This window comes from Coenobita brevimanus, chromosome 101, assembly GCF_032717465.1.
Source record: "Coenobita brevimanus isolate Jiangsu-jjx chromosome 101, ASM3271746v2, whole genome shotgun sequence".
Classification (NCBI taxonomy): domain Eukaryota; kingdom Metazoa; phylum Arthropoda; class Malacostraca; order Decapoda; family Coenobitidae; genus Coenobita; species Coenobita brevimanus.
The window spans coordinates 50956724-50970924 of NC_137054.1; the positions used below are offsets into that span (position 1 = coordinate 50956724).

General features: G+C 43.4%; 1 protein-coding gene across 1 annotated transcript in view; it reads right to left on the reverse strand.

The window, feature by feature from the left end:
- Nucleotides 1-14201, reverse strand: part of LOC145414862 (DNA-directed RNA polymerase II subunit RPB1-like) — a 236097-nt gene that overhangs the window by 191210 nt on the left and 30686 nt on the right. Inside the window, exon 2 of the mRNA XM_080284285.1 lies at nt 12046-12315. Coding sequence (XP_080140411.1) covers nt 12046-12315 — 270 coding nt within the window. The remainder of the gene's footprint in view (nt 1-12045; nt 12316-14201) is intronic.

A 14201-nucleotide genomic window follows, 5' to 3' on the forward strand; every position in this document is an offset into this window, starting at 1 on the left:
CCGAGGGTTGGCTCTTCGCGTTCAAGTTGCGACATGGCCTTACTAACCGTAAAGCACATGGCGAAGCATTGGACGCTAATGAGGATGGAGTTGACGAGCTTCGGCACAAGGTGAAAGGCTTGATCGACAGGGAGGGCCTAACTCTCGGTCAAGTCTACAATGCTGACGAAACTGGCCTATTCTATCGCTCGGTGCCAACGAACACTCTAGCCGATGAGACGGAGAAGCGTGTACCTGGCCGCAAGCTTTCTAAGGAACGGATATCTGCTTTGTGTTGTGCCAGTGCTAACGGCATGCACCGGCTTAAGCCCGTTGTTGCTGGCCGTGCAAAGCAGCCTCGGTGCCTTCGTGGGGTGATGGATGTCCTTCCTGTCGTATAGTACCATTCTTTGAAAGCATGGTTCACAGCTGTGATTTTCAAAGACTGGTTTCACCGTCACTTCATCAAGGAGGTCATCCATTACCAGATGAAGACACTAGAAATCCCTCGCGACCAGGTAAAGGCTCTCCTTCTCCTCGACAATGCACCTGCCCACCTGTGCGACAAGGACTTGGTTGCTGAGAATGGCCGTATTAGGTGCATGTTTCTGCCACCTAATACGACTGCTCTCATTCAATCCATGGACCAGGGAGTGATCGTGGCAACAAAGCACCTATACCGTCGGAAGTTCCTGGACGAGGTGATGGTTGTTCTCAAGGACGAGGACGAGCGCAGGGAAGGACGGGACACACGAGGCAAGCGGACTTTGGAAAACCTTCGCCGCTACAACATCAAGTCTGCGCTGTACAACTGGGCTAGTGCATGGAAGGAAGTCCCTGTGAAAACTCTTGAAAATGGTTGGTCTCGTCTGCTTCTCGGAACGGATGTGGAGTACGACATTCTAGGGTTTGACGTGGATGACTTCCATGCAGGGCTACGTACACATGGCAACGATGTTGATGTGGACGATGTTCGTGAGTGGTTGGATGACGACGAGGGCGATCCTGGGTATCAGACGTTGTCTGATATCGAGATCGCGTCTTCGGTTGCTGGTGTCAATACCGAACTTGAAGATTCCGACGATGAAGGCGACGATGATGCGGACTCCTCTCAGCAGGACACTACTCCAGCCATCCCCAAGCTGAGCGCACTCCGGGAACATCTAGAGTTCGTTCTAGACTACCTGGAACACCCGGACTGCAACAGGGAGATGGGGCCCTTGGGACTCGGAGGAAGTGCGTGCTTTCAGGCAACGCATCATCAATCGTTAGAATCGTCGGTCCTTGCGTCAGTCAACGATTGACAGTTTTTTCAGGCCCATGACCCCCGCTGTGCCCAGCCCTGGCTCCACTCCGTTGCCTCCCCAAGACAGGCCCTCATGCTCCGAGCCACAGCCCAGCACATCAGCCACAGTGGAGTCACCGCTCGACGTGAGTTTGCGGCTTTCCTCAGAGTCCTCTGCAGTGGGTACGCCATCACCACGACCCAGCGATTCACCCCTTGGTCGCCTGCCAGTGATACTCTCGGACTCTGACAGTGAATAAACAGCAAGAACTTCTCCACTAGACCACACAGGAATTTTGAGTGTTGTGTAGTGAAAAAAATGGTGTGTTGTATTAAGGTTTTCGAGTTGAGAGAAAAGACTCAGTGGAAACTAAATTTAATGTAAATAGACTTCTTTGTTTTGGCTTTGGAAATTTGGAAAAAAAGGGGAAAAGTTAATATGCAACACTAAATTACAATGGAGCATTATTTGGACTAAAGTGAACACTGTGAAGAGAACGGACTTCTGTGTGTTATTGACTAAGTTCAGTGCAAGACTTCAGGAAGAGTGTACTGCAAGTGCTTCAGGAAATCGTTCTTACTGTCAGAGTCCGAGAGGAGGCGGTTATTCATCGAGGTGGCCAGGGACTTGCTGTAAGTAGCCAGAATGTTTCATACTGTACTTTTTTCCATACTATACTTACCTCATGCATGTGCAGTAGGAATGTGTTTTTCTGAGGTAGGCTAGGTTAGGGTCCATAAGTACCAGAATGTTTATTAATGTATGAACATACTTCTAAACCCACATTTTATGTTTCTTTTGCATTTATTTCAGTCATTTATGTGCCTTATTGGTGTGATTTGGGTCTTAAATAGGTGCTATGCATGTCCAGAGGGAGTTGTATAGGTGTTTCTCTGAGTTAGGGTCTATAAGTACAAGTCCATAAGCTGGGGCCCAATATCCGGACAAAACCGATAACCGGACCTACCAATGGCTCTATTACGTCGGATATTGGAGTGATTACTGTATATATATATATATATATACAGTAATCCCTCTAATGTCCGAACGCCCAATATTCGAACATCCCCACTAACCGGACATCCTCCTGGGATTCAATATTCCCAAAATGGGCCAAAAACAGCAAAAAATTAAAAAAAAATCTGACTTTTTTCCCTCCCATAATTTGAAATTCCCGCCTGGCGCCGAACAGCTGTTACACCATGGTCCCTTCACCCCTTCCTTCCTCCCCCTCCCCCCTCCCCTGCCAGGTTGCCATTTGGTATTTTTCATTACCAAGTGTGGGCCAATTTGGTAATGAAAAATTCGTTTGGTAATGCATTAGAATAATGCATTACCAAATGGATTTTTCACATGTATGAGGATACACAGGATGGAGATGGTGGATTGTTTGCTCTCTCTGATTAATCTGCTACCCTACATAGTGTGAAAATAATCAACATGGTGTTAGTTATAAGGAGAGTGATTACATGTATTTCCACTTGTATATATAATTAGTGAAGAATATATGCTAGCTTTACGAATTTGGTAATGAAAAGTTATATTTGACAATGAAAGTTGAGGAGATTGGTAATGTGGCTGTTGCGATCTGGCAACTCTGTTACCCCACCAACATCAGCAGTCACAGCTTAACTCCGATGGAGAGCAGATACTCATAACAGTGCAAGCTACAGGTGCTTGTTTTTTGTGAATAAACAGTGAATAAACTGCAATACCTTCCCACTAGAACACACAGGAATTTACAGTGTTGTGCAGTGTTAAGAAATTAGAATTTAGAGTGCAGAGGATTAACTGTGGACTGCAAATTGGCGGTTCAAACCAGTCCAGGAGCAAGGGACTTGTAAGTACCCAGAATGTTTAATATTGTATAAACTCACCTCTAAAACCTCATTTTATGGTTCTTTTGCATTTATTTCAGTCTTTTATATCCCTTATTGGTGTGATTTGGGTCTTAAATAGGTGCAATGCATGTCCAGAGGGAGTTGTATAGGTGTTTTTCAGAGTTAGGGTCCATAAGTACAAGTCCATAAGCTGGGGCCCAATATCCGGACAGGACCACTATCCGGACCTGCCTATGGCTCTATTATGTCGGATATTGGAGGGATTACTGTATATATATTTTAGAGAGAGAGAGAGAGAGAGAGCGAGTCAAATAAACCAAACACAAGAGATAGGACAACGCTGAGAAAACATGTCCCAGCACCTTAATCCTTCAATAACTCCCAGCATCAAATGAGGGGAAATTGTTCAGTGCTGTGAAGAGTATGTACGAGGGAGCTAGGGCTACGGTGCGAGTGGATGGTGAGCTGAGTGAGTTCTTTGATCTCAATGTGGGACTGAAACAGGGTTGTGTGATGTCTCCATGGCTGTTTAATATATACATGGATGGGGTTGTAAAGGAGGTGCAAGGTAGGGCAGTGGATGTGGGGGTGGCTCTAATGAATGAGGGTGAGATGTGGAAGTTTCCAGTGTTGCTGTTTGCTGCTAATACAGTATTGTTGTGTGAAGGTGAATGGGAGTTGCAAGGTTTGGTGAATGAATTTGGGACAGTGTGTAGGAAGAGTAATCTGAAAGTTAATGTAAACAAGAGACAAGTTATGTTGTTTGAGAGGAATGAAGTCACAGAATATACAGTGAGGTTGGATGGTGTGGATATAGAGAAGGTGAGTGCATTCAAGTAGCCTACTTGGATAGTGTGATGAGTAAGGATGGTACTTTGGGGGATGAAGTGCATGAAAGGGTACAGCAGGGAAGGAAGGTTGTTGGTTCACTGAAAGCAATGATGAGAAATAGGGAGGTGAGTATGGAAGTTAAGAAGTCACTGCATGATAGTATTGTGATCCCTACCCTGATGTATGGAAGCGTGGCGTGGACCATGCAAGAGGGGAACAAGTCAAGAGTGAGAGCAGTGGAAATGAGTTACTTGAGAGGAGCATGTGGAGTGACATAGAGGGACAGGTTGACGAATGAAGAAGTGAAGGAACGTTGTGGGGTGGATGTGGATGTGGCTGAGAAGACTAGGAGAAATACACTGAGGTGGTTTGGACATATGGAGAGAATGGAGAATGAAAGACTGACTAAGAGGGTGTATGTAGGTGAGGTGGAAGGAGGGAGAGGGAGGGGTAGACTGAGGATGAGGTGGAGGGAGGGAGAGGGAGGGGTAGACTGAGGATGAGGTGGAGGGATGGAGTTAAGAGGTATATGAGGGAGGGGGGAGTGAGTTGGGGGGAGGGTAGTCAAATGGTTGGTGACAGAGCGACTTGGAGGCGTTTTGTCTATGGCCACCCTTTGCGGGATTAGGGCGTCGGCCTATAGATAGATAGATATATCAAATGATGCCCTCCAGCACACGTGCCAGTGGTGTCAAATTAACGAGACCTACAAAAACTGTGAATAGCTATGGGTTGGGAAGGAACGTCATTGGTATGTTTACACAATCCTACTCTACCATCCCAAGCACTCAGGCGGTAAGTTCATTTTGACTGTTATCGCCCATGTGTTCTACATGTTAATGACACATGAACAGTAATTTTATTAATTTTTCCATGAATCATACGGAATCACAGCATGAGTTTAAAATGCTACAAAACACACTCCCAGAAGCACCAGATGACGTCACATTTGAAAGAAAAATAAACATTTTCGAACTCTGAAGAAATGGTCCCAGTACCACCTGGGGTGCAAGCAAATGTATTATCTCACAACCACTGGGATCAAAGAGTGGCTGGTTAGCGTGGTTATGGCTATGTATGTGAGTGCCACACCCAGTGAGAGTGAATGGAAATTTAAGTGATGAGCTTTGAATGTTGGCATGTATCATGGGTCAGTCTTGAGCCCTTTATTGTTTGTCACGGTGATGGAGGTTCTATCACATGACTTCAGAAATGGACTCCCATGCGAGGAGGTGAATCCCCCGAGGTAAGACCAATGGACCGTATAGCTCTGCAAGGCAAGGAGAGATCCTTGGAGGGATCACTACATCTCTCACTGGAAATATGCTGCCCTGGTGCGGGCTTGAACTGCCAACCCTATGGTCATGAAGCACGAGCACTACCACTGAGCTATTGTGGCCCTTGACTTCAAGGGAAATGTTTTATGCTGATGACTTAATAATGATTGCAGTAAATGAAACGGTGGCATAAGAAAAATTTAGGAAATGGAGAGAAAGACTGGGCACAAAGGTTTGAGAGAAAATGCGGATAAAACAGCGATGATATCTAGGGCTGGTGGTGGTACTGTCAATGCTGAGGGATGGCCATGTGCAGTCTGCTGCAAGGGTGTGGGAAGTATCTCCATCTTGTGCAGTGTTTGTGATAAGTGGGATCATAAGAAATGTAGTGGTATTAGAGGTAGACTACGATGCAGCGCAGATTTTGTGTGTATGGTGTGTCAGGAAGAGCATGTACAGACTGTCAGGTAAGAAATGATTGATCTTGCTTGAGCATGTGAAGGAGTTTTGTTATTTGGGGGACACGTTCTGTGCAGGAGGTGGAACTGGAGCTCTGTGGCTACAGTAAGGAGTAAGAAAGTTCAGAGAGGTGTTGCCTCTTCTATCTTTTAGAGGGTTCTCCCTCCATGCTATGGGATCTTGTATGCAGCATGTTTGGAGTGTAAAGGGGGCATCACACGGTACCTGAAATCGTGGTTTGCCGACGGAACGCGTTCCTGGTTTGCTGGACCCAGGCACAAACCCTATCACACACGCTCCTCGAATGCTGCTGACGGTCGGCAAAAATGTAAACAAAGCACACTGAAGTCTGTCCCACCGTCTCACACGAGTCACACGTATCAGACGCAACATGGCTTCCTTGAATTTGCTGAGGGGAGAGTGATTGCTGCATTGGCTCTTGCAGGGGTGGCACTTGAGAAGAAAGAAGTAGCGGCGGCCAAAACTACGAGAAGGCGGCTGTGGAGCCGCCTTCTTATGACAAGGAAATGGCCTTATTTTTTCAGTGAGGGCAATTTCAGCAGCCCTTTTCCTTACTATCTGCCCAGATGCCATCGTATCTGCAGTGTTACATGAACAGCGAGATACAAAACTCTTTCACCCGCATGGTGTGCTGTATCTGTCCCCCAATGTAAACCACTGAATTATCGACATCGTTATTTCACCCGTGCAGGATATAAAAGGATATTTATGATTTCATAATTAATAATATATATAATGGAAAGTCATAGGCACTCTAGGAGGGAATTATAACTTTTAAAAAATAAACAAAATACTGCAGTATAGCCTCCAAGTTCTCCATTCAGCTCGCTCTGCCATCAGAGAAAATGTTTTGTCCCTGGTTTTGTCGGCAGGAATGGATTTGAACCGAATCCAGTTTTGCCGACGAATTCCTCGGCGGCTACCACGGTTTTGTAGGCGGTTACCACGATTTCTTTGGCAAACCACGATTTCAGGTACCGTGTGATATCCCCTTAATGCTGTATGATAGTGAGACCAGGGCAGTAAAGCAAGAGGATATTAGTAGGCTCAAACATACAGTAATGAAAATGATCAGGGGCTAGGATTTGTCAAGGGCCAAAGAAAGTTGAGTTAGATTCTCCATGAGGCTGGAGAAAGCATGTGACGCCTTGTGTGAGGCCAATAAAAATTGAAGGTGTCTTAACAAGCTTATTTTCTGATCATGGAGAGCACTTTGACTAACTAAAAGAGTAACTGAACAAAAACAACACTTGGGAACACATGAGAAAATAGCTGAAGCAGTAGGAACACGTGAGTTGAGTAAAGCAGCAATGCCATCCCAACTCACCAGTGATACCATCACAGTATCACCTCCCACTTATAGTCCTCCCAACACCTCAGGCAGAAAGACTGGCCAGGAAATAGCCCAGATCTCAACCCGATTGAAAACCTCTGGTACATCGTAAAGAATAGTCTCCAAGGGAAGGACGTGAGCTCTCTGCCTAAGCTGGAAGCCGCCATTCGTGACTCCTGGGACAAAATACCCCTCCAGCACCTCAGGAGCCTCGCCCTTTCACTTCCAAGACGTCTCAGGTCCGTGAAGAAGCGTAAAGGCTACCCTACGAAGCACTAAAGGTAAATAAAATGCATTTTTTATATGTTTTTTCAATGTTGAAAGGTTTGTTTCTTAGGAGGGACGCAGGGCGCTCGATATTTCTGACGAGCACTGTATACATATATATATATATATATATATATATATATATATATATATATATATACAGTAATCACTCCAATATCCGACGTAATAGAGCCATAGGTAGGTCCGGATATTGGTTCTGTCCGGATATTGGGCCCCAGCTTATGGACTTGTACTTATGGACCCTAACTCAGAGAAACACCTATACAACTCCCTCTGGACATGCATAGCACCTATTTAAGACCCACATCACACCAATAATGCACATAAATGACTGAAATAAATGCAAAAGAAGCATAACATGAGGGTTTAGAAGTAGGTTCATACAATAATAAACATTCTGGTGACTGGCTCCTGGACTGGTACTTATGGACCCTAACCTAGCCTAACTCAGAAAAACACCTTCCTACTGCACATGCATAGCTCCTAACACCCTATTCACACCAATAAAGGACATTAAAGAGTGAAATGAGGTAAGTATAGTATGGAAAAAAGTACAGTATGAAACATTCTTATGTCCGGATAGTGGGGATGTTGGGATATTGGGTGTCCGGATATTAGAGTGATAAATATATATATATATATATATATATATATATATATATATATATATATATATATATATAGGGTGTAACGCGATGTATGACAAAAACTTACACCAATGATCTATCATGCAATTTTGAGTGTATTTTGTTCTATAACATATACTCTCTGCGACCCCAGTTCAGTACCCAGCATTCGGCTTTTAAGTGTTAAAGTTTGGTGGGTAGCATGCGCCATTGGGTGGGAGCTTTGCAGGGCGACGGGAGACGAGTATTATTAGCTCATACTGTACTGTACATAAAAATACCATTTCCTATCAGTACAAACGAGTTTTAAGAAGAAACTTTACGTACTCTACTGATTCTTTAACATCGTCATGCATTTCTGAAATTCTTTTGCACAAATCGACTGTAAATTAAGGATTAAATTCAAATTTTAGAGCTTGTGAGGGAGAAGGGAGGGAGGAGAGGGGTGGTGTGTTGTTGCCAGTTATGTAATGTGTGGTTTGTAGGATATTGCTAGTGGCATTATCATAACACCCACAGCTCATTCAGTGGAAAGAAATTTGTATAGGTAGTGACTGGCATCACACTAAGTCAGGAGTAATATTATTATTCATTACAATTTTTCTGCTGCAAGTACACGTGGCACCAATGCTTTCATATGATGTTGACGTGAGAAAAATGACACAGGATTGCCAATGTAACGACTATGCAGCTAGACCTATTTTTTTGCTTCTATCTAGCGTCACTCCTTAACATTTGACAACATGGTATCTAGCTACATTTTGGATATTTTTTGCCATTTTTAGGTGATATTCTAGAGATTTAATCGTATTTTCTAGCGATGTTTTGCAATGTTTGCTATCTAGCGACATTCTAGCAAGTTTTCATGACTAAACTAGCGAGACTGATGATCAGGACTTGGCAGCCCTGCGTCCGGTGTCATTTGAACGGGAAACTTTGCAGGCGAGGCACGCACTTCAAATACTGTTTTCCGCGTTCAGCTGTTCACTGGCTTCATGAAACAGCATGCCACGTACGTACAGCAATCAAGAATATGCAGATATCGTTTATTTTTACGGATTCTGCGATGGTAAAGCCAGTGTTGCAGAAAGGAATACAGGTGGAGATACCCAGTGGCGCCATGTTTACTTGCAGCAGAAAAATTGTAATAAATAGTAGTCTTCCTGACTTAAAGTGAGGCTAATCTCCCATTACAATAACGTTTTTCCACTGAATGAGCTGTGGGTGTTACGAAAATGCTGCTAGCAATATCCTACAAACCACACATTACATAACTGCCAACAACACACCACCCCTCTCCTCCCTCCCTTCTCCCTCGCAAGCTCTAAAATTTGAATTTAATCCTTAATTTACAGTCGATTTGTGCAAAAGAATTTCAGAAATGCATGACGATGTTAAAGAATCAATAGAGTACGTAAAGTTTCTTCTTAAAACTCGTTTGCACTGATAGGAAATGGTATTTTTATGTACAGTACAGTATGAGCTAATAATACTCGTCTCCCGTCGCCCTGCAAAGCTCCCACCCAATGGCGCATGCTACCCACCAAACTTTAACACTTAAAAGCCGAATGCTGGGTACTGAACTGGGGTCGCAGAGAGTGTGTTATAGAACAAAATATACTCAAAATTGCATGATAGATCATTGGTGTAAGGTTTTGTCATACATCGCGTTACACTCTGTATATATATATATATATATATATATATATATATATATATATATATATAAATTTGTATATATAAATATATATATATATATATATATATATATATATATATATAAATTTATATATATAAATAAATATATATATATATATATATATATATATATATATATATAAATATATATATATATATATATATATATATATATATATATATAAATATATATATATATATATATATATATATATAAAAATATACAGTGGGGCACCAATTTTCGCACCTAATTGGGTCCAAAAATAATGCGCGAAGTGGAATTAGCGAAAGCTGGGGCATTGTCTTTATGGCAAAAAGGCTAATTGGTTCCCGGTTATCCTAAAGTAACATCAGATTTTCATTTTCACTTGCAATACAGTACATCAAATCACTATTGTACATTGCATTGTGGGATACAAACAATAAAAACTGTACAGTACACATTATATGAGGAGAAACATACCACAGAGACCAGGTTGAGGTGTTTAATGGATGTTGGGGGTAAGTATCCGAGGCGCGTGGCGGGCTTATTTAGCCACACCAGACGTATTGGCGCAGATTTCACTGTTTTTTGCGCCCTTGTCCATGTGCTCAACTATCTTCCTTTTCATTTCATTATTATACTGCCGTTTCTTCACTCCAACACGATACTCTCTTTTAGCCTTGGCCTTTCCTCCCGACTTTGAATGTCCCGGCCACTTTTTATCACCACTACTGCCTCCCGGCCCTCCCCCCACACCACCAGGCTCTCCCCCCACACCACCAGGCTCTCCCCCCACACCACCAGGCCCTTTCCCCACGCTACCAGGTATGGTAGAGGCCATTGAACCGTGAGAATCCAACACAATGGAGCTAGCACGCTCGTACACAATGGCGGGAATGGGTGGACAGAGTGTTGACATGACGTCATTCAAGATGGCGGTGGGTTGCGGGCGGGCGGTGCAGGAAATTCAAAGTTCAAAATATTGTCCCAAACCCAAAATTTGTGCGCGAAAATCGATTTTTCAAGCGAAAGTGGAAGTTAGGGAATATTTGGTGCATGCCGCGAAAGTGGATTCCGCGAATCCTGCTGTAGCGAAAGTTGGTGCACTACTGTATATAATATATATATACTGTATATATATATATATATATATATATATATAATACATATTTATATATATATATATATATATTATAATATACAGTATATAAATACACACACATATATACAGTATATCTATATCTATATCCATATCTAACTATCTATCTATCTATATATATATACTGTATACCAGGAAACCATTTACTAGGCTGGGTGGTAACCATATTATGGCGCCTGGTGGTTTAGTGGGTAATTAAGGCGCTCCAGTCGGATTGAGCTGCCGTAGGTTTATATCCAAGGGGGGTTGGGGTTTATTGTTTACATAATGCCACTCAGGGATGAGTGAGGCTGGTTACTCACCTTAAATGTCAGGACCTACTTGCCTAGCCCTGGACTCCTATGCTCCTCATGGCACAACACATAATTAGATGATGAATGAATCTATCTATCTATCTATTGCCAGACGCCTCAATCCCGTTTGGGGTGGCCAGAAACAAATCGCCTCCACGTCGTCCTCTCCCCCGCCATTTCACTGCCCTGCTCCCAACTCACACCCCCCTCTCTCATATACCTCTCCACCCCATCCCTCCATCTCATCCTCAGCCTCCCCCTCCCTCTTCCCCCCTCCACCTCACTCACATACACTCTCTTCGTTAGTCTTTCACCCTCCATCCTCTCCACATGGTCAAACCACCTCAGTGTGTTCCTCATAACACTTCCTATCACATCCACATCCACATCCACACCACAACGCTCCTTTATATCCTCATTCGTCAGCCTGTCTCTCCATGGAACATGGATAAAATAAAAGCAAAAAAGCTATGTTATGAATTTTTTTCTTCCAACCCCCCCCCCCCATTAAAATATCCTGTGCATGGCCTTGTAATTGCACAGACCATAATGAGCAAAATTATGATACACTATTCTGGTTCAGGGTGATGTATGTGTAATGAACAGTATTCCTGTTTCAGAGATGAGCTGGTCACAGGAATGGGTAGTTCAATATTACTATTCACACATCATTCAATTTCAGTCACTTTAAAGCTCAGAAAATGTTGACATTCAAAACCATAATGCTGGACTCTCACACACGAATACTGTTCTCTGTGTCTCATGGGCTGATTATAATATTCCTCTACCATGGCAATCACTAAACTGGATGCAAGCAGATTTTTTACCCTATAATTGTGATAAAAATGGGCAATTGTAAACAAGAAAGGAGGGCAGGAGGTTGCCTGAACAGTATGCACACATGCGTGCAAATGCGCACCCATGCACACACACACACACACACACACACACACACACAAAATGATACTTACTGCATTAAAAAGTAGCTTGCTGCAGTAAAAGCACACACATCTTAATACTTTTATAGTCTTTGTGAGGAAACCAACATGGAAAACAGGCTTGGCAAGGTCCATGTGTCCAAAGTGTCCAGGACAATCAGTCATGTTGCCAGCACAGGTGGTACAGCGGGTGTTGCGATCAATACACCCCTGACGTGGATCCATCAACCCACCTTGCTTTGGCCTTCCATTCTCATATACTTCAGCATACTTAATACCTCCTTCTGTTGCCGACATACGCCGCTGAAAAAAAAAACAGTATATATTGTATATATGAATCATGTTTCATTTCATTTATTAAGGCTCCAACATGACTGCATGCGTTGGCTTTGGTCACCTATTATATACAGAGTGTATATATATATATATATATATATATATATATATATATATATATATATATATACTTTTCTATCCTTAATGACCTAGAGCAGCTTGTACAGCACCCTACCCGTATCCCTGACCGCCTTGGAGAGAGCTCCAACATACTTTACCTCTTCCTCACAACTAATCCTTCTGCTTACTCTGTTAATCTTTTCCCTCCGTTGGGCTCCTCCGATCACAACCTTATCACCTTAACCTGTCCTATCACTCCGGTACGGCCTGTGGACCCTCCAGGGAAACGTCGTCTGTGGCATTTTGGAGCCGTGGACAGGGAGGCCCTCAGGCAGTACTTCTTCGATTTTCCCTGGAATGATTATTGCTTCCATGGCCGTGAGCCATCTGAGTGTGCCTTGCGCATTACGGAGGTTATTCTCTCGGGCATGGAAGCATACATTTCTTTCTCACATCCTTTGACTAACGCAAGAAAGCCTTGGTTTAATCACGCTTGTTCTAATGCTGTCCGCAACAAGGAGAGGGCCTACAAAAGGTACCGGAGCCAACCCACCCCTGAATCACATCATCTTTACGTTTCTGACCGGAATCGTGCTAAGTCTGTTCTTTGCTCTACTAAAAATAATTTCATCTATACTAAATGCTCTTAACTCTCCAACTCGAATTCTTCCCGCTCCTTCTGGCACCTTGCCAAAACTCTTTCTAACAACTTTACCTCATCATCCTTCTCTCCTCTTTTCTACTCTGATGGTTCTGTAGCTATTTCTTCTACTGATAAAGCGATCTCTTTCCACAGACTTTCTCCTCCAATTCCACCTTAGACGATTCCGGTGCTGTTCCTCCATCACTTCCCCCCTCTGACTTCCTCATGGCTGACATTAAAATTTCTTCAGTTGATGTATTTTCTGCCATCACTGGCCTCAGTACTAACAAGGCATATGGGCCTGATGGAGTCCCTCCTGTTGTTCTCAAGAACTGTGCTTCTGTGCTTACACCCTGCCTAGGCAAACTCTTTCGCCTTTGTCTGTCAACTTGTACCTTTCCTTCTTGCTGGAAGTGTGCTCTCATTCAGCCAGTCCCAAAGAAGGGTGACCACTCCCAACCCTCCAACTATCGTCCAATTGCTTTAACGTCCTGTATTTCAAAAGTTTTCAAGTCAATTCTCAATAGAAAAATTTTAATGAATCTTTCCTATCACAACCTTCTTTCCGATCGTCAGCCTGGGTTCCGTCAGGGACGCTCCACTGGCGATCTTCTCACCTACCTTTCAGACTCCTGGTCATCCTCCTTTCGGGACTTTGGCGAAAGCTTTGCCATTGCACTTGACATCTCAAAGGCTTTCGATCGAGTCTGGCATAAATCTTTAATTTCCAAACTGCCCTCCTACGGTTTCTATCCTTCTATCTGTGCCTTCATCGCTAGCTTCCTTTCTGGTTGTTCTATAGCCGCTGTTGTAGACGGCCATCGTTCTTCTCCTAGATCTATCAACAGTGGTGTTCCTCAGGGCTCTGTCCTACCACCAATTCTCTTCCTTTTATTCATCAATGATCTTCTAAGCTGTACATCTAACCCTATCCACTCATACGCTGATGACTCCACCCTTCACCTTTCCATTCGGTTCCCGCAACGCCCATCTCAACAGTTACTTCAACAATCATGGGATGAGGCTATGGCACACCTAATGTCTGACTTGGCTCATATCTCTGACTGGGGTAAAAAAAAAATATGGTTGTTTCTAATGCATCTAAGACTCAGTTCTTACACCTATCAACCCGACAAAATCTTCCACAGGT